We start from the raw sequence: 27,044 nt of genomic DNA, 5'->3' as shown, positions 1-27,044 counted from the left end.
GCTTGGGGCTGCGATGCGTTCAGAGCACTACTTAGCCCCATTCCTTGGGCTTTCTGAAGTGTAGATCTGGACCAGCACTGGCCAGAGGACCTATTAGCTAAACCTCACCAAGGGTTTCCAAAGCTCTGTAAGGCAGCTGAGTAATTATCATCTTTCTTGTTCTTTGCATAGCAATCCCCTTAGGCACAGGGTCTATGTATCAATATTTTATCTCCAAGTTTTCCACAGTGCTCAGAAGCTAACAGGAGAAGGAAATGGCAACCCACTCCAGTATTCTTGCCTGGAGAATCCCATGGACAGAGGAGTCTGGCAGGTTACAGCCCATGGATCCGCAGAAGTCGGACACAACTTAGCGACTAAACCACCAGAAGCTAACAAGTGGATGAATGAAGAGAGGTACAGAGGAAGACTGTCATGTTCAATCCTGGCTACCCAAGGAGGCTTGATACTAACTGAACAATGCGTGGTGGTTGTGTCTCACGATCATAGAGAAGAAACTGTGTTTGCACTCATTACCTTAAGAACACTGGTGAATGCTATGTCTTTTTGAAGTTTCCACTATGGCAAATTTTGAAATATGCTGATACTTTACGCTGGTGAGGCTATGGAAAGCACACTTACGTAACCCTTTAGGAAAGAAATTTAGCATTCTCTATCAGGAATTTAGATGATTTACTTGTTTTCTTTCATCTAGCAAAACAGCCTTAGGAAGGCAACTTTAAGGAAATAATTTAAAATAGAGAAACAATTTTTTTTTGGCACACCAAGATGCATGTCTCATTTTTTTTTTTTTTTAAATCATGGCAAACTAGAAACAAGCTAAGCTTCCAACAACCTGAGGGTGGTTAGTGACATGTGGCATATTCACTAACTGCAGCTTTACTTGTTGATATAAAAATGCTTCAGCAAGATTTTATAGGAAGATAAAAAATTACTCTGTTTAGGTCAAAAATTAATACATTATTCTTGCAATTAAAATTTCCTGTATAGAGAAAAAGCCTGGAAGGAAATATTATTAAATCTAAGAATAGAAAAAAGAGAAAAATCCACCAAATATTATTGCTTTTGTTTTTCCAAATTTAAGTGCATCCCTTTGATTGCATCTCCTCTTCTCACTCCTCTGAGAACAGGTGACCTTGCCCCAGCTTCTTCCTTCTCTATGTTCTGTTATCCAAACCAGATTGGATCATGGTGGTCATCTGATTCAAGGTAGGGAGATGGACTTTCTCTCCAGGGTTTTTACACTTGGGAATTCAGAGAAAGCAAGTCAGCTGGTATGTATACCTTGGATTGAGGGATGTGCTTGGGGGGTAGAGGCATCTTCCCATGCTTGTAGAAAGAAAGCAAATTTCCAGAAAAATAGGAAGAAAGCAGAAACATGAAGAAAGTAAAAACAAAAGATTGTGGGACCCCAGAGAAAAACTTGTTTCTGATGAGTTCTTAGTTTCTGGTTCTAGCCCTCATGAGGCCTGGCTGAATGCCGTAAGATATTCTTGTGTCCTTATATTATTTATATTATTATTGTTTTTCTCACAGTTTTTAAAATTTTATAATTCTGTTTATCAAAACTTCCAGAATAAGCAAATCCATAAAAGTAAATAGACTAAGGAGTGTGAGGGGCTGTGGCAGAGGCTGCTGCTAATGGGCATGGGGTCTCCTTTGGGGGTGATACACAACACTGTGAGTGTACTAAATACCCGTGAATGGTATACTTTCAAATGGTATACTTTCAAACACTGAATGTACTAAATACCCATGCACGGTATACTTTGAAATGGTATACTTTCAGATTTCAGCTGGAATGAAGTCTATGTAAGATGTCTCTACTTTGGGATATTTTAAAAAGTTATCCACTATTATCCAAAGTGATTCTGCATTATTACTAAAATATTTTTACAGCAAACATAATAATTGATGTATTTTTAAAAAACAACAGATATTTCATCAAGAGTCCTTGTTGATTTGCTGTTTGTAATAAATGAGAAGCCACATCATTCATGGCCACAGAAGTACAGTATTTCTAATGGTCCTATTTTTCTAATTTTGGGGAAGTATGATAATTTCATTTGCTTCTAATCTATGGTTATTCTGTTATTTTAAGCAAACAATGTGACCAATTTCATTTTTAAAATGATAAGGAAGAGAGATGTCCATTAAGGTGGGTTATACCTGGCAGGTCTCACCAATGTCATTGCCTGACCTCTGCCCCTGGATCTTGGCAGGACAGACAAAAATTATGTTTGCCACCACCTAACCATCAGAAATGCTCAAGAATAAAAGCATTAGTGATAGGAGACATTATTCATAATGTATTTATTCAAGAAAAACACCAGTCCCCATTCTAATTATATTAAAAATTCTAACTATATAAAGAAAAACCTGGAAAGAAATGTGCTTTACTATTAACTGTGGTGTAACTGAGTTGCAGCTTTACAAAAAAATTAAATTTTCCTTTTGTACTTCTTGTATTTTCCAGATTTTCTACAGTGTGTGTGAACTTGTTAATAAAATGTTTTAAAAGTTAAATTTTTAATGAAAAAGCAATGACCTTAGTCACCAGAACAATCTTGTCCGTCTTCTCTCCTGATTTTATCAGGAGAAAGAGTTCTTTGAGAAAGAGGTAAGTATGGAGGGACAGAGCTTGGGCTTCCTTGAACGTACCTGTCAGAGGCAGGCCCTTTGGTTGTTCTTTAAGGGAACTTTATCAGGACGATGTGGACTGGGATTCATGGCTGGTCCAGAGAATCTGAGGCTTACAGCAGGGAGTGGCCTAGAGCTCTGGCTCAAAGGGGAGCGTGGCTCTGCTCTTTTCTGTGTGAACTTGACAAGTTACTTACCCTCTGAGTCTCAGCTTCCTCATCTGAAAAATGATATGGCGTCCTCACCGGGTTGTTGAGAGCATGAAATGAGACAGCATTGTATCAGTCACTCAGTACAATCACTGGCTCATAGTAAGTGGTCATGGAATTTTTATTTCTACTGTGAGGTAGCAGACATAAATCCTCCTATGTACCCTGTAAATTCTCCAAGCCTACCTGCCTCTCCTCAAGCACCCTTTCATAGTCTGGCCTCCTTTCACCCCTTGCAGGGAACGAGCCAATTAGCCAAGATGGCGTGTCAGGCTCTCCTGCCCCCTGGCCTCTCGCTCTGGGCCCACATTTTGTAAATCATGACTAACAGCTGAGCTCATTTATAACCCTGCGCACTGTCTTGAGTTACTGTGGGCTGTAGGGAGATCAGAGCGCCACCCAAGAAGCGGCGGGAATTGCTGCTGCGTCACGGCTGTGTCCCTCGGGTTGGCCACGAGAGGCGAGGATACAGCGTGAAGGCTACGGCGGCTGCGTCAGCCGGGAGAGCAGACTGCGATGGCTGCTGCGTCCGCAGGAGGGGAATAAACGCGTTGCAGCTCCTCTGGTCTGCTTCCGGCCTCTTGGCTCAGGCCTTGCCTACCCTGGGCTCAGCACACGGCGCGGACAGTGTGAACAGGGAGACAGCTGGCACTGTGGACAGGGTGAAGAGCAATATGCCCATGTATCTCTATCAATTCCCAAAGGAGTGAAATCAGTGGTTCTCAAAATTTAATGCCCACAGGAACCATCTGGCGGTCTTGTCAAAATGACCGATTCTGACTCTGCGGGTCTGGCCTGGCATCCGAGATTCTGAATTTTTCACAAGCTCCCGCGTGAGGTCCGTGTTGCTGTTCAAAGACTACTTTTAGTCGCAAGGACTAGGGTGACCCAGGCCCCAGTCTTCGAGGAATCACCTCCAGTGTCCTAGCCAAAGTGGTCTCCTTCTTTGGCTCTCAACGCACATGATTTAGTCTCCAAATTCAGCGCTTCTCAGGTTCAGCCTGCTTTGGTGTGTTGCTGTAGAGAATTCTGTTCACTTCTCTCCAAGCTCCTGACAGTACATGGTGCGGTCCATCCAGGAAGCTGTCGGCACCAGGACAGTGACGTGATCTGTGCCTCCAGTCATGGTCAAATTATTGAACTAGATGAAAAAGGAGGAAACGATGCCTTAAAATATTAATAACACTGCCGTTTACATGAGTATTCACTTAGAAATTGACAATGTAAATCAATTTAATTAGTGGAAATAGTGGAAGCCAGTACTGATGTGAAGAATTCCAAATGACGAATAGACGACTGTGATTTTTTTCTTTTAAAAACATGTTATTTATTGTAGAATGCAGAGTGGGATGATATACTGGATGGGATGACAAGGCCAACCTGAAATGATATATTTCCCACAGAATATCAAGTAAGTGATTTATAATTTGTTTGGCACAATGAGTCTCTTGGGAGGTGGTTCAAAAACATCCTGCAAAAGGACCAGAGGCCAAGGTTGAATAACCTGGTGTGCAGGCTGGATGCAAAACTAGCAGGTTTTGAGGTAATATGGACTTGCTGCTGTTGGGAGTAATTAGGGGAAAATTTTGTGGGAAATGAGAAAGGTGTGGTGAAGGAATGTGTTGGCGGTGGTCATCGAGTTGATGTGACCGGAAGTGCATCAGTGAGCTGCAGCCAGGTCATCAGAGATCACTCCGTCCTCTCCTCTGGGGGAGAGGATTTGAGGGACACAGCCCGGAGTGAGCTTTGAGTTGTTGAGACCATCTGAATGGAGCACGTGATTGAACCCAACTTGACCTCTACGTAAACTTTTAAGATTCTGGTGGGTGGACAGGTGTGGAGAGCTACTCACCTTGTGGTCACCAAAGACAAGCCTCGGTTGTCACTGATTAAACCTGCCACCCGCCAGTCTGGAGTTCTGCCTCATTCTCCTCGCCCTCCATGCTAAGGCTAGTTTGTGAACCAACAGCCTGCTCTTTGGTGTTTCCTGGAGGCTGGATCTCAGGGCAAGTGCCCCACCCACTTGTGGGGTTTGTTCAGCCTGCCACAAGCCACGCTTTGTATAATTCTGACTTACCTTCTCTGGATCAATTGGCATTTCATTTCAGGAAGACCTTCAACCTTACTTTAAAAAATCCAACGGAAGCAAACAGAAGAGAAACTCCATTTTCCGTAGCCTTTTCCTCATCTGTCATTTATGTCCATAAGGAAGCTTAAAGACTTTTTATCAGTACACTAAAATTTAGATAATTGGCTGTATTGTAAAACTTTTCAATGCTGGACTCCAGATCTCTACAGTTGCTGAGAATTCTTATCAAGAAATCATCTAGGGAACCTTCACAACTCCTGTTTTCATGAAGAGGTCTCAGTGGGGATGAGGTTTACGCCTAACTCTTAAAATTTCATTTTGGTGACTTGTGCCCAGGATCCAACTTTAGTTACAGAGTAAGCAGTATTTCCCAAAGACTGACAGGGTCAGCTGCTCGGGGAATGTGGCCGGTGACCTCCCTGACGGGTGACCGTCCTGCCGGCTGCTTCCAAGTCAGTTGAAAGGTAAGCTTTTTTTCTGTATAAGGGCACGGCTGCCTTGGAACGTGTTTCATTTTCTACCGATAAAGCTAAAAGTATATCCCAGGCTCTCTGTCTTAAAGGGCATGGAGCTGTGACTTTGGGGGCAAAGTGATTTATCATGTCAACACAGCTACAACAGCTAAGCTGCTGGGGTTGGGGGAGGAGTGAGTGATGGTGTGAAACCTCATTGCTTTGATTAAGCTACAAAGACACAGGAAAACTGAAATCCAGAACTCCTTTCTGATGTGAGAAACACACATGGGATTCTAATATTCAGAAAGGAAAGACTTCCATCTTTGAATCCTTTTTCCTGAAGTCTTGTTAGTTTAATCTTACTGTTGTCTTCACTCCTGAGACAGTAATGGTGTGTGTGTGGTTGTGTCTGTGTGTGTCTGTGTGTGAGAGAGAGAAAGACAGAGAGATTTATTGACTACTATGAAGTGTATCTGCTATATACATATAGTGTATATATTTGTGTGTATACAAATACTTGTATATATGTAAATACAGTATTTATATACTCTGTATAAATAATATATCTTGTGGGTGCTGAGTATAAAACAGTTGAGAAAACGGAACTTGCTGGTCTTGGACCGCAGACTGACTTTATCCAGCTCGTGTGTTACAGATTCTGTAACAGGAGGCAAGAATTTTGTTTCATATCAGAATCGTTGCTCTCTCTCCATGTTGATCATTATTAGTGTTTGTTTTAAAAACCTCACATTTTATTTTTCAACAAGTGTTGATAGAAGAATTGGCATGTTAAAGATGCGCACACTGAAAAGATAACACTTTTCAGAGTGCTCACAGCTCTCACTTAATTGAACTATTTTCTAATGCTCCAAAAAAGTGCTCTACCATCAAAGGTGATTTTATGAATAAAATATTTTGTTTTAGATAAAATATAAAGAAAATATTTTATATGGAAAATATTATTTTCCTCCCATTGACTAAGCTGTCTTGCCCAGATTCATTTAAAAAATATGGCCCAGAACCAAAAATAAAGGGACAAATAGTATCAGAAGTAGAAAAGTAATATTCTAGTAGAAAAGGTTTATGCTTCATTGAAGAGGGATAACTACAAAGGTACCAAGTTGTTAAGCTGTCATTACTGCAGTTATCCTTTGCTGATATTTGGGGGTTTGTTTTTGTGTCCTCTTGGCACCTTCAACTTTCAAAACATGGTGACCGTAAGAGGTTAAAGTCTGAGTGTTTGTCTATTTGCCAGATGACAGACAAGAAGATGAGACAGAGAGATTTCGTAAAATAAGAATTCCCAACTGCTGCCTGAGAGTTCACAGTGATCAAAATGGATAAATAAACTCAGGGGATTCTGGGAACCATTCTCTGCATTTGGTTCTTCACTGTCACCCCCCACCGCCACCCTCATCCCACCGGACCATCAAACAGAGTCTCCTAGAGATAGAGGCATATATTTTGAACCAAAAGCAACACCAACAAGTCCAAAGTTGTCTCAGTTCGCAGTGGAGGGAGGTCCAGCTACATGTGCATTTGGTGCCTGGGCACCACAGGAAACACATCCTTTGGGTGGGGAAGGGGGGTCCTTGGGACTGCTGTGGCACCTGGAGGCCTGTGCTGAGTGTAGTGTCCTGCATCAGTACTGAACAGGCGGGGTACCATGGGCTTCTGACTTGACTGTGGAGCACACGTAAGACCCCAGTCTTGGAGATGCTGTGTAGAATGATAAGAAACCCATATAAACAGCGTTCCTTGTCTCAGAAGAGGATCCTATTTTAATAAAAAGACATTTATCCTTGGAGCATACAATGAGGAAGATCTTCGTTGTCTATACAATGCTTACAGACTGTCATTCTTTTAGAAAGAAGGCAGCATTGGTTTTTCACGCCTTGAGGGTGTCCCCCTACCTTGTGAGATTTCAGCAGTAGAGCACTCACCAGTGCTTTTGTCGTGGAGATGGAAGTTCTTTAAACGGCAGGCATGGGGAAAATCACCACTATTAAAAAAGCAAAAAAAAAAAAAAAAACAAAAACCAAACTGTATTAACTCTTGGGCCTGCTGCTGCTAAGTCGCTTCAGTCGTGTCCAACTCTGTGTGACCCCATAGACGGCAGCCCACCTAGTAGATAAAAAAGCCATTTTATGTGTTTGTTAGCCCTCTGTATGTAAAATAGGTAGCCAAGAGGAATTTGCTGTATGGCTCAGGAAACTCAAACAGTGGCTTCGTATCAATCTAGAGGGGTGGGATGGGCAGGGAGATGGGAGAGAGGGTCAAAAGGGAGGGGATGTATGTATACCTATGGCTGATTTCATGCTGAGGTTTGATGGAAAACAATAAAATTCTGTAAAGTGATTATCTTTCAATAAAAAACGAGTAAATTTTAAAAAAGCCATTTTAATAGTGGCCAACTCTACTTTTCCCCAGTTTTTGAATATGGGCACAAAATCTGAGCTGTATTTCCCCAACCACACCAGGCATATGGTGATGAGGAACAGAGTGAGGTGATAGTGTCTCGAAGCAAAAATCATTTACTAAAGGGTCATTTGCTTCATGTTTGAATGGAATTCTTACTGGCTTAATGTAAGGTAGATTTTAATTTCCTGTTTGGAGTGACCCGTTGCCCATATTATATTCCTGGGGGAAAAAAATCATAAATTCTCATCTTAGGAATTATAGATCTTCCTGTTTTTTAAAAAAATAATACCGTCATTGAACCATAATTTACATACCATAAAATTCATTTTTTTAAAGTGTGCATACAATTCAGTGCTTTTTAGCATATTCAGAATTTGCATGTCATCATTATCTAACATCAGAATATTTTCATCACATTCAAAAATCCCACGCCTACTCATTAGCAGTCACTCCACAGTCTGCCTTTCCCCTCAAACCTTGGCAACTATGTCCTGTTTCTGTGGATTTGCCTGTTCTGGGTGTTTCATATAAATGAATCACAATATGTAGCTTTTGTGACCAGTTTCTCTCACTTAACATATTTTCAAGATCCATTCACACTGTTGCATGTATGAGGACTCCATTCTTTTTTATTGCTGAGAAATACCCCTCTGTGATACATCCCCTTTATGTTTTCACATTTTGACTGTTATGAATAATGCTATCATGAACATTTGTTTACAAATTTTTGTATGAACATATATGTTCACTTCTCTTGTGTATATACCTACTATTAGAATTTCTGGCTAATATGGTAACTGTATATATAAGATTTTGAGGGATTCTTGCACTGTTTTCTAATGTGACTGTTCCAATTTGTAATACCAGCAGCATACGAGGTTCCGGTTACCCGCATCCTTGCCAAGGCTTGTTACTGTCTGCTTTCATTCTAGCCATCCTAGTGGGTGCGAACTGCTATCTCCTTGTGGTTTTGATCTGTGCTCCCTAATCACAATTTCGTTGCACAGCTTTTCATGTGCTTGCTGGCCATTTGTTTGTCTTCTTAGGAGAAGTGCCTATTCAAATCCTGCGCCCATTTTAAAATGATGCGTTTATTTAGTTTGGGCTGTGCTGGGTCTTCGTGGCTGCGGGCTGCTTACTTTCCAGTTGTGGTGCTCAGGCTTCTCATCGTGGTGGCCTCTCCTGTGAGCTCAGGCTCTAGGCTGAGTGGGCCCCGGTAGTTGTGGTGCTCAGGCTTCTCATCGTGGTGGCCTCTCCTGTGAGCTCAGGCTCTAGGCTGAGTGGGCCCCGGTAGTTGTGGTGCTCAGGCTTCTCATCGTGGTGGCCTCTCCTGTGAGCTCAGGCTCTAGGCTGAGTGGGCCCCGGTAGTTGTGGTGCTCAGGCTTCTCATCGTGGTGGCCTCTCCTGTGAGCTCAGGCTCTAGGCTGAGTGGGCCCCGGTAGTTGTGGTGCTCAGGCTTAGTTGCCCGGCAGCCTGTGGGATCTTCCTGGAGCAGGGTTCGAATTGGCACCTCCTGCATTGCAAGGCAGATTCTTAAACACTGGACTACCACAATTGGGTCATCTTTTTCTTTGAGTTCTAAGAGTTCTTTATGTATTCTGGATTGTTGTTGTTCAGTTGCTCAGTCATGTCATACTCTTTGTGACCCCCCTGGACTGCAGCATGTCCGGCTTCCATCCTTCACTAATCTCCTGGAGTTTGTTCAGATTCATGTCCATTGAGTTAGTGATGCCATCCAACCATCTCATCCTCTGTCGCTCTCTTTTCTCTTGCCCTCAATCTTTCCCAAATAGCAAGGAGAGGTAAGGAAGCCTTCTTAAGTGAACAATGCAGAGAAATAGAGGAAAACAATAGAATGGGAAAGACTAGAGTTCTCTTCAAGAAAATTGGAGATACCATGGGAATATTTCATGCAAAGATGGACACAATAAAGGACAGAAACAATATTCTGGATATAAGTCCCTTATCAGACAAATGATTTGCAAATATTTTCTCCCATTCTCTCTGTTAATTTTAACAATGCCACATTGTTAGGATTTTGACATTATCTTTGAAGTTAACTTTTTTTCTAGATAAACTTCATGAAACCCAGGGGATTAATGGCACACACCTTCACCAAGAACTTGCTCGATGGCAGACAGTGGGTTAAGTTCTTTTCACATGTTACCACATTTTAGTGTTTGTCAGAACATTAAGAGGTTGATACCATCCCTTTACTTAAGGAAGAAGGAACTGAGACTCTGAGAATTAATTTGCTGAAAGTGACCCAGCTAGAAAGTGGCAGAATCTGCAAGTCAATTAAATTCTTTCTGCCTCCTGAGTCTATTTCTTCTTCACTTTAATTGTTAGTGGTTTGAGTAAGATAAGTGAACAATCAATATTGTATTCATCTGTAGTATAATTTGTATTGGATAAACATGCATTTTATTCGTACGTTTTCTATCAAAAGTTGTCTAAATATTAATACATTAAATGTCTTAAGTCACGTCCATGCATACATGCTTAGCTCCCTTCAGTCATGTTCGACTTTTTCATGACCCCATGGATTGTAACCTGCCAGGCTTCTCTATCCATGGGATTTCCCAGACAGAAATACTGGAATGGGTTGCCATGCCCTCCTCCCGGGGATCTTACCCACCCAGGGATTGATTCTGCAGCTCCTGCAGCTCCTGCTTGGCAGGCAGATTCTTTACCACTGAGCCACCAGGGAAGCTCCCTAAGTCACATCCATTAGATACATTTCACTCCTGTTTCTTGCTCCTTCTCTTCTGCCTTTTTTCCTTCTTTGCTTTTTCCTGTCTTTCCTCTCTCCTGTGCTCTTTCTAAGTCCTTTGTTTAGTCCTTACTATCCAACCAGTCCATTCTTAAGGAGATCAGCCCTGGGATTTCTCTGGAATGAATGATGCTAAAGCTGAAACTCCAGTACTTTGGCCACCTCATACGAAGAGTTGACTCATTGGAAAAGACTCTGATGCTCGGAGGGATTGAGGGCAGGAGGAGAAGGGGGCGACAGAGGATGAGATGGCTGGATGGCATCACTGACTCGATGGACGTGAGTCTGAGTGAACTCCAGGAGTTGGTGATGGACAGGGAGGCCTGGTAGGCTGCAGTCCATGGGGTCTTGAAGAGTCGGACACGACTGAGCGACTTCCCTTTCACTTTTCACTTTCATGCATTGGAGAAGGAAATGGCAACCCACTCCAGTGTTCTTGCCTGGAGAATCCCAGGGACAGGGGAGCCTGGTGGGCTGCCGTCTGTGGGGTCACACAGAGTCGGACATGACTGAAGTGACTTAGCAGCAGCAGCAGCAGATGCTTTAAGTGATTGAATGACTCACACACACACAAACGCTTTAAGTGCTTGGACAAAATGATGAGTAAAACACCCTCTGGTGCTTGTATAGTACAAGAAGTCCCCCATATATGGATGAGTTCTGTTCTTAGAGTGCATTCATGAGTCCAATTTGTTCATAAGTCCATCAGAGTTAGCCTAGGTAACTAACTGCCAAAGTCGGCCACATAGTACTGAACTGTAACATGTTTATAATACTTTTCACACAGATAATACATAGAAAACAAACACAAAAAATAGAGAAAACATGTTTAATCTTACAGTATAGCACTTTGAAAAGTATAGTAGTACAGGACAACAGCTGGCATACAGGGGCCGTCATCAAATGAACAGGCAGGAAGGGTTACTGACTGGAGGGGGTAGAGGAGGTGGGAGATGGTAGAGCTGAAGGATCGTCAGCAATAGGAGTTGGAGAGCAACCTGCAGCTTCATTCACACTTGGCACTGATGAAACACACATTTGCGTCTTTCAAAGTTTGCAACTTGAAGGTTCGTATGTAGGGGACTTACTGTAGTAGGACATGTGAACTGAAAATAAATGTTAAATATGGATAAACTTCAAATTAATTGCACCATCTCCCATGCTAGTAAGGTCATGCTTGCGTGCTATGCCTCAGCTTTATGCGAACCAAGAACTCCCAGATGTCCAAGCTGGATTTAGACAAGGAAGGGGGAGATCAAATTGCCAACATTTGCTGGCTTATAGAGAAAGCAAGGGAATTTCAGAAAAAAAAAAACATCTATCTCTGTTTCATCAACTATTCTAGAGCCTTTCTGTGGATCATGACAAATTGTGGAGAGCTCTTAGAGAGACGGGAATACCAGACCATCTTACCTGTCTCCTGAGAAACCTGTATGCAGGTCAAGAAGCAACAGTTAGAACCCTGTATGGGACAATTGATTGGTTCAAGATTGAGAAAAGAGTAGGACAGGGCTGCCTGCTGTCACTCTGTTTGTTTAACCTATACGCTGAGCACATCGTGAGAAATGCAAGCTGGAATCAAGATAGGTGGGAGAAACATCAACAACCTCAGATATGTGGATGATACCGCTCTAGTGGCAGAAAGAGAAGAGGAACTAAAGAGCCTCTTGATGAAGGGGAAAGAGGAGAGTGAAAGAGCTGGCTTAAGGCTAAATATTAAAAAACTAAGATCATGGCATCTGGCCCCATTAGTAGGGACAGATTTCCTCTTCTTGGGCTCCAGAGTCACTGTGGATGGTGACTGCAGTCATGAAATCAGAAGATGATTGCTTCTTGGCCGAAGAACTGTGACAAACCTAGACAGTGTGTTGAAAAGCAGAGACATTTCTCTGCTGACAAAGGTCCGTATAGTCAAGGCTGTGGTCTTTCCAGTGGTCTACGGTTGTGAGCGCTGGACCATAAAGAAGGCAGAGCACCAAAGAATTGATGCTTGTGAACTGTGGTGCTGGAGAAGACTCCTGAGAGTCCCTTGGGCAGCAAAGAGATCAAACCAGTTAATCTTCAGGGAAATCAACCCTGAATACTCATTGGAGGGACTGAAAATCAAGCTGAATCTCTAGTATTTTGGTCACCTGATACAAACAGCCAACTCATTGGAAGATTCCCTGATGCTGGGAAAGATAGAGGGCTGAAGGAGAAGAGGATGAGATGGTTGGATGGCATCACCAATAAATGGAAATGAACTTGGGCAAACTTTGGGAGATGTTGAGGGGCAGTGAGGTCTGGGGTGCTGCAGTCCATGGGGTCACAAAGAGTCAGACATGACTGGGCAACTGAACAACAATGACAACAAAAACTTCAAATATCATGTATAATGACAGACTGGCAGAAATGATAAGAACTGTGAAGTAGAAGCGGAGAAGGCGGTGGCACCCCACTCCAGTGTTCTTGCCTGGAGAATCCCAGGGACAGGGGAGCCTGGTGGGCTGCCATCTATGGGGTCACACAGAGTCGGACACGGCTGAAGTGACTTGGCAGCAGCAGCAGCAGCAGCAGCATGGAGTAGAAGATGGCAAATAAATGGACAGAGGATATGCTACATTAGATGGTCACTGGGGAAGCTCTGGATAAAGGGTGAAGGGAGCCATGTGACTCTGGAGGGATATGTTTAAATGTATTTTACATATGTTTAAGGACCAGGAGCTTTCCTTAGGTAAAATTATGCCCATATAAAAGCCAACCTTCATGCACTTGCTGGTCCAACAGAAGCGAAGAGCTGTCCTTTCTGTTTATCAACAACAGCAAATATGTTCCTTCCTCTGACCAGACAGCTGTCTCTGCAGAGTCACATGGCTCCCTTCATCTTAACTTAGCTACCTCTGTAAAGATCCTATTTCTAAATATTGTCTTATTCTGAGAGACTTGGGGGTTAGGATTTCCACTGTGAATTTTGGGGGGAAGACAGTTCAGCTGGTAACAATGGAAAAAATAATAGTGCCTACCTAGAAGTGTTTAACAAACATTAAGAACAGGTAGGTAGAATAGTTATCTACCTCCTACAAGTGGTTTAGAGAATTAATTGAGACAATATATGCAAACTCTTAAAGCCATTGCTGGCACACGGTGAGTGCTGTTGGGATGTGCTGTGTAAGAGTGCTGTTATCTTATTTATATTCAGTCCCACCTACATTGTGAGCTTGTTGGAGGAAGGAAAGCAGAGATTATATCTTTGCATTTTCTATTATTTTTATCCATTATTTAAAAAATCTGCCTGCACCTAGTACTTTTCAACCATTATGTATACTCAGCACACATTTGTATAATTAAACTTTCCATTCTTCCCATTATCACTGGCATCTGATCCTTCCCCAACCAGCTTTGCATCCCACCCTCCCTTTACTCCAAACTGGATCGTAGATTTCACCTTCAGGTATTATACTAGCAATGACCAAGTTTTCTTTTGCAGTCATAGTATGCTGGTTTTTTTTTTTTTTTTCCTAGAGAGATTTTGGGAGGTCTCCTTTGTAACTGAAAGTGAGGTCCAGCTGCTCACCATGCAACAGCCAATAAAGAGGCAAGGTTGGGGAAAGAAAAGTTTGCTTTAGTTTGGATGCCCGCAAGTGGTGGGTGGGGTGGGAGGAGGAGGGTGGACTTCTATCCAAAATCCGATCCCACCTCTGACAGTCAGTGGGCAAGAGCTTTTATAGATGGAGGAAGGGGACTCCGGGCAGTAACAGTACAGTCAGCTCTGACAGTCCTCTTGAAATTGGTCATCAGTGGTCTGATCGGTGCCATCTTGATTGTTTTAAATAGTTAATCTTCAATTCCAGGGTCATTTTTCCCCCGTTTCTTTGAGGCCAGTTCCCAGAACTGTGACGCTGTGTCATGCCTACAGTCTGGTCACTTCTGCGGTTTCAGTGTCTGTAAGACAGCTCACAGGATACGGCTCAGAATATTATCTATAGTTCTTGAGAAGAAACTAAAGGTCTCTGATGCTTAATGACTACTGTGATTAATCTTGTCGGGCTCTTTTCCCTTGTTTCTGCATTTTCTCACTTCTCTGATTAAACTTATTCTTTGGCTAAGGTTTCTCACAGACAGAAGGCAGGCAGAGGACGTGGAGGGGAAGGACCATGAGGTCCTGCTCCGTTTCATCTTCACATGAAATGTCAACTCTTGCCTTGCTTTTGACACGTATGGATTTTGCATGCTAATCAGCCTCTAAGACTTATATTTCCAAACTTGTTAGAACAATAACTGGCATGTGTGATTCCCTTTCTGGATCTGAGGAGAGCCAAAGAGGGAAACCACTTTTGCCCATGAGTCTGATAGAAGTTTCTGAATTCTCATCCTGAAGCATTGGTGGCTAGGTTTATTTCTGCTAAATGTTTCACTTCTAGAATCCTCGGCCCTTCTATCCTGATGCAGACAGAATAAGCCTAGTGCACCCGGCCTGATGACAGAGAACCAGCTGTGATCACGCCAAAGGTCAGAGCCTCGAAACACGTTTCCTGAAATGTTTTCTTTAAAAAGTGGAGGAAAAACTGATAGGAAATGTGAGTTACAATCACAAACAGGTGTGAAAATGATCTTTGAAACAGCCTGAGGGAGTAGGTCACCGTAGATCAGTCTTAACTTACTCTGAAAGCCATTTTTATTGCCATCCACATATCTAATTCGCTGTAAAAAAACGGGGATTTAATTACACACTACACAGTTAATTTTTTTCAGGCATGTAACTATTTCTAAAGAATTCTGGCAACAGTTGTTCAACTGGAAAAAGTGAGTTTCATGTTCTATGTCATAACTTTGTTCCCAGTAGAATATCCAGGATAATGAAATTAAAAAAATCAGATTTGTGAAGGAAAATATCACTTTCCTTTTATGAAGTTTGTAGACATAATTTGCCTACTTTTCATGGAATAAAGTTGACAACACCTCTCGTATATATATGTTGTGTGTCTGAATAGCTTTAATTAGTTAACTTTGCACTTTCCTTGAGGTGACTTTTTAAAGTTTTGAACTACAAAATAAGGCATAAATGTCTAGATTGCCAGGATTCAAATTGGAATTAGAAAGACTGGGGCTGGCTGATTCATATTTGCTATAAGGCCATCACATTTGTCCTTTAATTTTATTTTGCAAAGATTTTTTTTAGCGTTATTCTCATCATTTATTGATAGACATTAAAAAAAAGATGACCTATTTGTAGAGCTTATATTAGTACAGAGGCTTGAATGCCAGATTTAGATTGTATATAAAGATTTTTTTTTTTGATGTGGGTCATTTTTTTTTGAAACTTTTTGTTTTATATTGGAATGTAGCCAGTTAACAAAGTTGTGATAGTTTCCATGAACAAAAAGTGACTCAGCCAAGCATGTACAATGTATCCACTCTCCCTAAACCCCTCTCCCATCCAGGGGGCTCCTAATATTGAGCAGAGTTCCATGTGCTATTCAGTAGGTGATGTGAACGATTTTTAAAGGCTTTATTGAATTTGTCACAATATCGCTTCTGGTTTTTTGGCTGTGAGGCATGTGGGATCCTAGCTCCCCAGGCAGGAATGGAACCTGCCCGCCTCTCTCCCTGCCCTGGAAGACTAAGTCCCAACCGCTGGACTACCAGGGAAGTCCCAACACATTCGTCCTTTTAAAATTTGCTTATTAGGCCCATATTCTATAGTATGTTTTATTCGACTGCAACGGTTATTAATGAATTCTTTGACAGTGACTTTTTGTCACAGACATCTTTCTTGGCTCAGGGAACCTAACGTAGGGATAATCTCCTGTTGGAGTTGCTTTCTTATCTAGTGACATTTATCATTATCTGAGGCCAGCTGCCTGACGTCTCTTCAGGGCTCTGTTTATGGGGTTTGAACATCTATAAATGGAAACACTAGCTAACCAGAAATTATCGCCAGGGCTTTCTGATAGTGTCCTGGGCTCTCACAACTTGGAATGTCCTGCAATATCTAACATGTAAGCACGTCACATCATTTTCTAGACAGAATCGGAATCTTGCCTTTTCTCTTTCTCTCTCTCTCATTCTCTTTCAACATGGACTTTGAAAAGCATGGGGAAGGAAGCTTATTAAATGAGAATTTAGAGGAGAAACTGACGGTAAGACTGATATTTCACAAACATGGATTTATAATACAACTAACAGAGCAGAAATCAGTTGTTATAGTGTGAAAAAGTTATACTGGTCACCTATATTTCCCTGTTTTTCTGGTCAATGACCTTGAAATCAATGAGTTCTAAGGGTTTTGCTGAAAACAATGTGATAAAATTATTAATATGATGTCATTACTAGAATGTGGGTAAATTAGATTTAGTTAAGTGATATGGTTTATCTTTGTTTTAACAACCAGAATCCATTTATTTTGAGACCTGGTGGTGGTTCCCTCAATACTGGGAGATTATTTTCTTTACTCATATGAAGTTTAGCGAATATTCAAAACTCAATTTCAGAGATACCAGGAATGTGTGTCAAGGGAAATATGAGTATTATGGACAATTTAAAATTTTTAATGGAAAAATTAATGATAAAATGTAAGGATAAAATTTACTTTTGAAAAAGTTTTGTTTTTCGCAGTAAAATTTGTAAAAGTTGCTTTACCTTGATGCTAAGAGATTCAGTGTCAGTAAACACAGTGGCCACTTCTGTTTGCTCAAACACAGAATGTACTGTAACCTAGGGTAGAATGTTTTGTTCATGGTTCACCTGATAGGTTTAGGAGATTAATTATGTTTATAAAGTTACTGAGGCTTCAGAGTTAATGTTAGAACAGGGCATGGCTTATGTTAATAGCTGTGCAAGTAGCAAAAACTAAAATTGTATTGACTATAAGACTGTGACTTCTTGAACTCATGAGAATGTGTTGTTTTTGATGTCTGACATTGAGGTGTAAGCACTAACAATGATATTAAAACCTGAAAGGTGGAAGGAAAAACCATATTGAGTTGAAAACTCCTAACATATGTTAGACTTTCAAGGTCTTGAAGAAATATATTGGATAAGATAGATACAACTTCTTCTTAAAGGATTTGGGTCATTTTGAATATTGACTGTGGACCTCTCTTCAGGTGATTGCTTAAACATGTCATGGCCCCGGACTGCTTTGATTTTGGACTGTTTTAAAAAGCCATGTATTACTGTAGAACTAACCAGCGGTTTTGAATCAGGAAGATCTGATGAGAATCCTCACTCCATCACTTCTAAATGTGGGATGATGGGATTTTGTTTAAGCCTTTTGCGTCTCAGTTAACTCGCTTGTTGATGGGGAGCAGTGATACTTAATTGGAAGGCTGTTACGAGCATTAACTATAACGTATGTGAAGTCCCTCAGATGAACCTGTTATTTTCAAACTGCTTTTGGCCTGACTTACTTAGCAAGTACATATCCAGGCTTTGTTTACATAGAAAGAGAAAGCTGAAATGCATTTCAAAGTAAAAGGAACACTCAAATATGTTAACTATAAAGGCTTAGGAGTTATAAAACTTTGATGGAACCAGATAGATGGTTAATAAATACACCAGTAAGAGTTGCTATGAACGAGTGTGAAATTTGATCCAGAGCTCACTGGCAATCTTTTAGAGGAAGTTTTGCAAATAAATATAGTGGACATGGGGCAAGTGAACAAAAGTGAAAATGAACTCTTGGTGTATAAGCGTTTCACTGTCCGGAGGTCAAATGTGCCCGAATCTCTCTGAAACACAGCTCTGAATCTAGAAGTGAGCAAAAACCTCTCTTTAGAGGGAGCAATTGCCATAACATTCATGGACTTTACTCTGGAGGGGAAGCCTAGGACTGGCCCCTGATTCATTTCCACGAGATTGGAGGAAAATCTTGGGTGGATCGGAAAGTGCCAGAATATCCAATCTGTACTGAGCATAGGCGGTTCTCAGGGAGGGCAGGGATACAGTAAATAAAGTTCAGTACTTGGGAAAGTTACCTGTGCAGGTAAATAGATAAATAAGTAAATAGTGCCTAGTACTCAGCTGCTCAGTCATGTCTGATTCTTTGTGACCGTGTGGACTGTAGCCTGCCAGGGTCCTCTGTCTTTGGATTTTTCCAGGCAAGAATATTGGAGTGGGTTGCCATTTCCTACTCCAAAAATAAGAAAATAATATAACAAGTAAAATTAAAGCAAGAAATCTTGACTACTCTCTAAACTCCTTTTCTTTTAGATTATTAAATGCATCAACAAAGAATTTCACTTACGTTGATCTTCAACTGAAATTTATTAATGAAAAGGAACATACATTATTAACAGAGTAAAATAGTCATGCATCTCAGAACATTCTGACTTAATGGTGGTTTCTTTCTCTTAAAAGGTGATAAGAACAAATAGATCTCACACATGAGTCTAATAATTTCTATCACATCAGTTAATATATCTCGAGACAATTCTATCTTCCCAAGTAATAAATGTTCAATAAATATCACAAAAATCATCATAATGAGAGGGTACGGCATCCAACTCATTTTATACGGATGCTTGGTAGGAACAAATGAACGCAGTAGAACTGACTACCATGTGTTTTACTCAAAAAATATTGCTTTTTTGAGTGTAAGGAACTATCTGAGATTGAGAAAGAAATCCTTCATCTGACAGTTTGTTAAACAGGATGTGTATAATGTAAGAAGCTGAAAACTGGTATTTTAAGTAAAATTTACCTTTAATTATTAAAAATTTTTTACTTATTTTAAATTTGAGGGTGAAAGACTTATCCTGTGACATGTAGATTTCCTTAGGGTCTCACAAGAACATTCTCCTCCATTTCAGGGAAAGAGAATCATGACACTTTTGAATACAATGAAAGAGAAATGATGTGGAAGGAAAAATGATGGGTATAATATAAGCATACAAAATATACATTTAAAAATTCTGTGGTGAACCAGTGAAGGGTAGTACTTTAAGATTAAATCAATCATCAGTTTATAGATTCAATAATAAAAATAAAATCTTTTAAAGACATCTGTTAGCAAACAAAACACAGAACTGCTGTTTTGGCTATAATTCCCGATATTATTGTTGAGTTTTGTTTGGAGCCTTTTCAAAGAGTCAACCTCGTGTCTGTCCTGTCCTGAGAAACAAAAAGATCCTTTCAGATCGGTATGTATTCCTGAATGCCCATTTGAACAAGACACGTGCTAAGGGCTGCCACGGAACATGCTTGATAAAGCCTTGGCCATCGAGGAGATTATTATGTTTTGATTGTTTTTTAGTAGATTATAAAAGAATAATGGTAAGCTTAAGTAGCTTAGAAATATTCTAAGGGTACAAAACATAAACATTCCAAATTTTTTCATTCTTACATAGACTTGGGACAGCAAGACTATATATAATTACTCATCAGAATGTCTTAACAATGAGAACAATCGTGAAGTATTTTATGCAGTAACATATTTTATTTCATTATAATATCGACTGCTAGAGGAGATCACAGAGAGAACATGACCTCTGGTTGACCCAAGAGCAAGACCCAGGCAGTGGAAGCCCCTCCCTGGTCCCCTGTCCTTAAAATATGAATTCTGTCCACTCTTCCCACAGTGGGAGCAGTTTCAGGGATGCAGCCTTGAGAAGAAGGGGATGCTGAGACTGTCTGGGTAGGACGGTCTGACTGGACCCAGTTAGGACCTCTCTGTAAACTTCTAAGATTCTGACAGGCAATCCAGGAGATTCACTGGCTGATGCCCCTGTATGTAACATCCCTGTTTATTAAACCTTCCACCCACCTTCTGGAGTGTCTACCCCTTCTCTGGTCTCTCCTAACCCTCCCTATATGATAACCAGTTTCCAATTTCACCCAGCAAGCTCCCAAGGCATCAAACCAACATCTGCATACCTATTTATTTTTCTTATTGTATCTAACTAGAGTCCCTGGTAACAGGCACTCAGTAGGTGCTTCCATATCTGAACAAAAAAGTGTATACTACTGCCGATGTTTTTGGTGTGTTATTGAGAGATTATTTTCTGTACAGCTTGAGTGTTGTTTCTGATCTATGCAGTATTTCTGACAAGGTAGCATTACATAATACAATAAGTGGTAAATTTAAGTTTGTAATTCTCTGGAGGAAAGGTGCTGGATCTCTGTATCTTTATATCATAATTGATTGCCCTAGATCCTTAATAAACTAATGCTGGTGATGACCAAAATGAAGGGAAGCGGAGAACAAATGAATGATATTTCCTTTTCTTTGACATTTGGTTATTTATCTTGAAAACTTTCTTCCATTTCTTTGCTCTTTGTGAGTGGTCCAGTGACTCTTGCTATGTTCTGGACTTCACTGAGAAGTTGTTCTGAATGTCTACTGTGTCTGGTTACTCTGATGTAGAGGATGTGAGTTAATCTGTGCCCAAACCTTAGCTCCTCCATGCTACTGCTCATTTGGTTTTACGGGTGGCACCGTCACGGAGAATGGCAGGCATCTGCGCGTCTCTGAGAATGCCGCTGATCTCTCTGGCACGTCTGTGGTGCCTGCTGTGAATTCTACACGCCTCCCAAGATGGCTCATTCGTCATCAGTATATTTTGAATTTAACCGTTTCCCGTTTCTCTAGAGAGGGCCAAAGCTCTGTAATAAGATGGCACTCAACATGAAGTGAAGTCGCTCAGTTGTGTCTAACTCTTCGCGACCCCATGGACTGTAGCCTACCAGGCTCCTCCCTCCATGGGATTCTCCAGGCAAGAGTACTGGAGTGGGTTGCCATTGCCTTCTCCGACACTCAACCTACTCTATGGAAATAATTATTTTTCACAAAACAGATGGGTAGTACTGAACACAATTTTATGGTAAGCGGCTCAGTAAGCCTCCCTTGACTGGAAGGCAAACAGAGGAAACTCAGAACTAGGCTTCTCTGAATTCCTGAGCTCAGTGTCACTTCCAAATTTTTAGTGAGATCAAGTAAGTTGTTCTCATATCTTACAGGGGTAGGCCTCCTCTGAGAAGTCAGTAGAGGGGCATAGGATTGATCAGCCTGCACCAGGTAGTAGGGAGTTCATTGATTAAGACACGCTCTCCGAAGGACTGAAGCAGCCCTAAGCATTGTGGGTAGTAAGAAGATTCTGGTTTCACCTGAGGTGAAAATGCATAGTTGCACAGAGTAACCGTGAGTCCTGAACATTGGCAAGTCAAAGTAAAAAACTAAGTAACTACTCTTAGAGCTCTCTTTCATGAGAAATAGTCCCACCCTAACCTCTCTCTGGCCTCCTCTCCATAGAGCCAATGACAAATTTTTAAAGCTATCTGAAGAATCTGTAGCAGGAAATAAAAAACGGAGGGAGGAGATGAAACACTGAGATGCCATCATGGTGACGGGTCACTGTCATGGGAATCAGGGGGAAACTGTCAAAGCAGTGGGAACTGAGTCTTCGTTTAAAATTAATTTTTGTTGGAGTATAGTTACTCTACAATGTTGCGTTAGTTTCCGCTGTGCAGCCAAGTGAATCAGTTGCATATGTGCACGTATCCCCCTCTTTTTATAGTTCCTTGCTAGTTAGGTCACCACAGAGCGCCGAGTAGAGTTTTATGCAGTAGGTTCTCATGAGTTATCTGTGTTATGTAGAGTGGTGTGTGTATGTCAGTCTCTATCTGCCGGTTCATTCCGCCCATCCTTCACTCCTTGGCAACCTTAAGTTTGTTCTCTACATCTGTACTCTATTTCTGCTTTGTAGATAAGTTCATTTGTACCATTTTTCTAGATCCCATGTATAAATGATGATATATGATACTTGTTTTTCTCTTTCTGACTTCGCCCTGTACAACCATTGCTAGGTTGTTCCACGTCTCTGCAAATGGCACTATTTCATTCCTTTTCTGGCTGAGTAATACTCCTTTGTGTATTCATATATAGATACACCAAGTCTTTCCTGTCTATTCGTCTATCAGTGGCCACATGTAAATTGCTCCCCTGTCTCGGCTCTTGTGGATAGTGCTGCTGTGCACACTGAGTGCAGGGGCCTGCATCCTTCTGAACTATGGTTTTGTCTGGATATGTGCCTAGGAGTGGTGGTGCTGGATCATATGGTAGCTCTGTTTTTAGCTTTTTAAGGAACCTCCATACTGTTCTCCATAATGGCTGCACCAATTTTGTAGTTGAGTCTTAATGTGCATCATGGCAGAATAAGGTGAGGCTGGGAAAATGATGAGTTAGGGTAGGTAAGTGTGTGCACGTGTTCTGGGGACCATTCAAACATATCTATGAAAATCAGAACAGAGAACCTACGTGTGTGTGTGTGTGTGTGTGTGTGTGTGTGTGTGTGTGTGTGTGAGACGAGGACTTCTTATTCCAAAGAAGAGGCTTTCTTCCTCTTCCTAAGTGCCTGTGTGGTGAAAAGCACGTTGTATCTGAGGCTAGGGAAGGTTGTATTTGTCTGGCTTTTGACAATTCACTTAACCTTTGGTGTCCTGGGGCTTCCCTGGTAGCTTGGTCAGTAAAGAATGTGCCTGAAATGCAGGAGATCTGGGTTCGGTCTCTGGGTTGGGAAGATTGCCTGGAGGAGGGCATGGAAATCCACTCCAGTGTTCCTGCCTGGAGAATCCCATGGACAGAGGAGCCTGGCGGGCTACAGTCCATGGGGTCACAAAGAGCTGGACACAACTGAGTGACTAACACTTTTGTTTTCACTTTGGTGTCCTAGCTAAGAGGCTAGGTTGTACAAGGCTGGGTTGGATTTGTCAAGATTGTTATTCTTTCTGAAACTTTGAGTCTGTAGCTAAATAGCCTTTGGCTGTGTGCTGATTAAATTTTTTCCATGGCAGAGAATGTCTGTTTATACAAACATTGAAATAATTTGTGTTTTTATGTCATCACTGACCAAATGTAAAACAGAAGTCCTCGTGATTAGATTAAACCTTCCTTGCAGTATAGAAAGTTCACAGTTCAGTACTCACAAATTGAATTGCATATATTTTCAATGTTCTCACTGAGAAATGACAAAGAGTTGAGAACTGGATCATGGAGGAAAATTATGGAATTGATGAAGAAAGAAGCAGGTAATTGCTTCAATATTAATATTGAGATATTATCAAAATAAGGCATTCTGTTCTCTTACAGCAGTACATAAAAGAAAGTAGGCTCTGTGTTTTCATCAGGAGTAGCAATTTACAAAATATGGGCTCCGTGGTTTAAATGTTCTTTCTGAGATGGTTTGTTTAGGGCGTGTTCATTCCCTCTTGCAGTTCTCGCTGCTCCTTGCAATGTGCCTGACACAGATAACTTGGTCCCTTTGCAACTCTAATTTTAGTGCCTTTTGCATCACTGAGGTTGAGGAAAAAGTGGATTGCACACGAATGGCAAAATCCTAGCCACCATTTCCATTTTTCTTTTTTCTCAAAGGATAAAAAATAAGGGCCGTGTCTATTAGAACCCAGGGCAGGGAGGTGAAGAGTAAAGTGAGACTGATAAGGATCCCGATTTCTACTTTATGGTTCACAGGAAGTTCTCGAAGCCAAACCAGTCCTTTGAAAATCACTGCTAATTAAAGCAGTGTCTGCTGATAATGTAAGTCTGAGACGCGCTGTTTGAATGGATCTTTTGCTGGAGCTCTGTGTGATGACGAGTAACAGAAGAAAGATGGATGGTAGGCTCTCACTGAGCTGTGATTTCACAGCGACATTTTAACACCCTGTACTGCAGTGAGGTGGTTCCTAGGTTCTTGTTGTGGGAATTACAATGACTTAACTAGCCAGGCGTGCTGTCCGGGGTATGGCTCCCCCCAGGGTATGGCAAGCAGACTGTGGTATTAGTGATGCCAGCACATGAGAGAGTCGTGGGCTTTGTTTTGCTGCCTGATCATAAAAATAAGGAGATGGCTTTTTAAAATGGCGAGAGGGTGTCTGCTATTTAACAGCTGGCATTTCTCTTTTATTTATAACCTGAGATTTTCTGGAGCATCCTTTCGTCAGTTTCCTTCTCAGTTAAGTGGGGGTTTCCTTGCACAGGTAGCTTCTGGGGAAGATGTCACTACAGTTTTTTCTCCAAGATTGGCCTTGTGTCTGTCAGGATGTAGCCATTCAGAGGCCACGTCATGCTCGTGAATACTGACTTGATGACGTTCATTTTCAGAGCAGAGGAGAGAGCTCACAGGATTGCTTTCCTGAACCTGTTACACTTTGCTGGGACATCACGTCATCACAGGGAAGCTGAATGAGAAAATGTCAGCTTGAATTAATAAGCTCATTAGAGAATGGGCAGCTCTTTTAGAAAACGTGAAGGTAATATGGAAAAAATCAAATGTTTCCGTTTCCGTTTTGCTTTTCCAGTGGACCTCAGCTTTCAACGTGGGAATTCCTGTCTGTTTGTTGTTCCGTTGGCTTCTTCTCATTCATTCATTCATCCATCCAGCCTGGGAGTTCTCTGCGTGTAGCTTGTGACTTTCTGCCCACCCATTCTCCTTTGCATGGCAAATGGAAGAAGAAGTGGGATGGGTCTTAGAGACCGCCAAAGAATTCTCTTCTTTGCAGCCCACGTACAGTCCTGCCCTGTGAAATTTGCCTTCCTTGGCTCTGGTGCCTCCAGGGTTTGCAGAGACATCTCAGTGCCCCTTCCTAGCTGCAGCTCTGCTTCATAGAGCAATGCCCCTCCATCTCCTATCTTCCAGGAACTTACGGCACACAGCTTCATGCTGATTCCCCTCCTATGATAGGTCTCTTATAGTTGTGGGTTTATTCTTTAAGATTCCTTTCCTCTCCTTTTAATGTAGTCCAGAGGAGGATGTGAGGGAAACTCCTGGGCTCCATCAGTCTTCTCAAACCAAAAGACGTGTCAAAAGTCAATCTTCCTCAATGTTCAGTGTTGGAAAATCTTTTCAGTAGGTGGTGAGTGTTGTCAAACACCCAGATTCTTCACTGAGAGAGAGGTTCTGATGTGTAAATGTTGTATAAGCCATGGTATATGGTGTGCCAAGAAATATTCTGAGCATATAATTAAAAATATTATGCTGTTTCTGAAAGTTGGAAAATTAAGAAAGTTATAGTTTTGACCCTGCTTCTTTGTGCCATAGCGATCGTGGTGGTTCAATGCAGGGCCTCTGGGGTGAGCGTTCAAATCCAGGCTCTTACGTGTTCATTCTACGTCAGCTTCAGTTTCCTTATCTCTAAAACAGGATGTGACTCGCCTCCCAGGGCCATTATTTGGACTGGCAATGGGGAAATTTTGGAAAAGCGCTTGCACACAATAAGCCTTCAGTAAACAGGAGCTATTAGACAAAAGGAAATCACAGTGGGGTACAAGTTACACAAACCCCTGGATTTGTGTTTGGGGTTTGTCCTCTGCGAGAGAATGTGATTTCTTTTTCCCTTTTTAAAAATTTTTGCCCACACTGCACAACATGTGGGATCATAGTTTCCTGACCAGAAGTCAAACCCTCATGCCCTGCAATAGAAGCAAGGAATCTTAGCCACAGGACCACTAGGGAAGTCCTGAGGATGTGATTTCAAACCAGAGGCAATGCTTAGAAGGTGTGCCATCATCAAAATTCTAAGCTTTAATTTTGTCTCTCCTGGAAGGGTGACAAAGTTTCAAAAGTAAGAGAGTTTATTTTTCCCAAGTATGTTAATTTTAATCAATTTTTATTGGAGTACAGTTGCTTTACAGTGTTTGTTAATTTCTACTGGACAGCAAAATGAATCAGCCCTACGTATTCATGTATCCTTTCCCTTTGGACTTCCTTCCCGTTCAGGTCACTGCAGAGCATTAAGTAGAGTTCCCTGTGTATAGAGTAGGTTCTCATTGTTGTCTGTTTTCTGTATAGCATCAGTAGTTTCTATAGATCAGTCCCCATCTCTCAATTCCTCGTGGCCTCCTACTTCCCCTTTGATATCCATATATTTGTTCTCTATATCTGTGTCTCTGTTTCTGCTTTGCAGATAAGATCATCTATACTATTTTTATAGATTCCATATATATATATATATGCATTAATGTACGATATTTGTTTTTCTCTTTCTGACTTATTTCTCTCTGCATGACACTCTCCAGGTACACCCCCATCTCTACAGATGAACCATTTCCTTCCTTTTTATGGCTGAGTAACATCCCATAATATGTATGTACCACCCCTTCTTTATCCACGCCTCTGTTGATGGGCATTTAGGTTGTTTCCACATCCTGGCTATGGTAAACAGTGCTGCAGTGAACACTGGCGTGCATGGATCTTTTGGAATTATGGTTTTCTCTGGGTATAAGGTCCAGTAATGGGATTGCTGGGTCAGATGGTAGTTCTATGCTTAGTTTTTAAAGGAACCTCCCTACTGTTTTCCATAGTGGCTATTTCAATTTAAGCTTCCACTAACAGTGCATAGGGGTTTCCTTTTCTCCACGCCTTCTCCAGCATTTATTGTTTGCAGATTTTTTGATGATGGCCATTCTGACCCTTGTGAGGTGATACCTCATTGTAGTTTTGATTTGCATTTCTCTAATAAAACATGGCACCCATTCTGAAAGACGT

The 27,044-nt window shown here is 41.4% G+C and overlaps 1 protein-coding gene across 11 annotated transcripts in view; it reads left to right on the top strand.

Annotated features, from left to right (window-relative positions):
• The first annotated feature begins 4,866 nt into the window (after positions 1-4,866).
• The window catches only part of MLIP (muscular LMNA interacting protein), a 308,623-nt gene continuing 286,445 nt past the window's right edge, over positions 4,867-27,044 (top strand). For 2 of the 11 annotated variants that reach the window (XM_069564095.1, XM_069564090.1), the window contains exon 1: positions 16,528-16,706. In XM_069564095.1, the coding sequence (XP_069420196.1) occupies positions 16,644-16,706 (63 nt within the window). In that variant the 5' untranslated portion in view covers positions 16,528-16,643. Of the gene's footprint in view, positions 5,403-14,987; positions 15,076-16,527; positions 16,707-27,044 lie in introns of those variants that run through there. The other 9 variants (XM_069564103.1, XM_069564092.1, XM_069564096.1 and 6 more) reach the window with 8 other exon arrangements.

Source organism: Ovis canadensis, chromosome 20 (assembly GCF_042477335.2).
Source record: "Ovis canadensis isolate MfBH-ARS-UI-01 breed Bighorn chromosome 20, ARS-UI_OviCan_v2, whole genome shotgun sequence".
NCBI lineage: Eukaryota > Metazoa > Chordata > Mammalia > Artiodactyla > Bovidae > Ovis > Ovis canadensis.
Note: the sequence above shows the minus strand (reverse complement) of the source record. Positions and strands in the feature narration are given on the sequence as shown.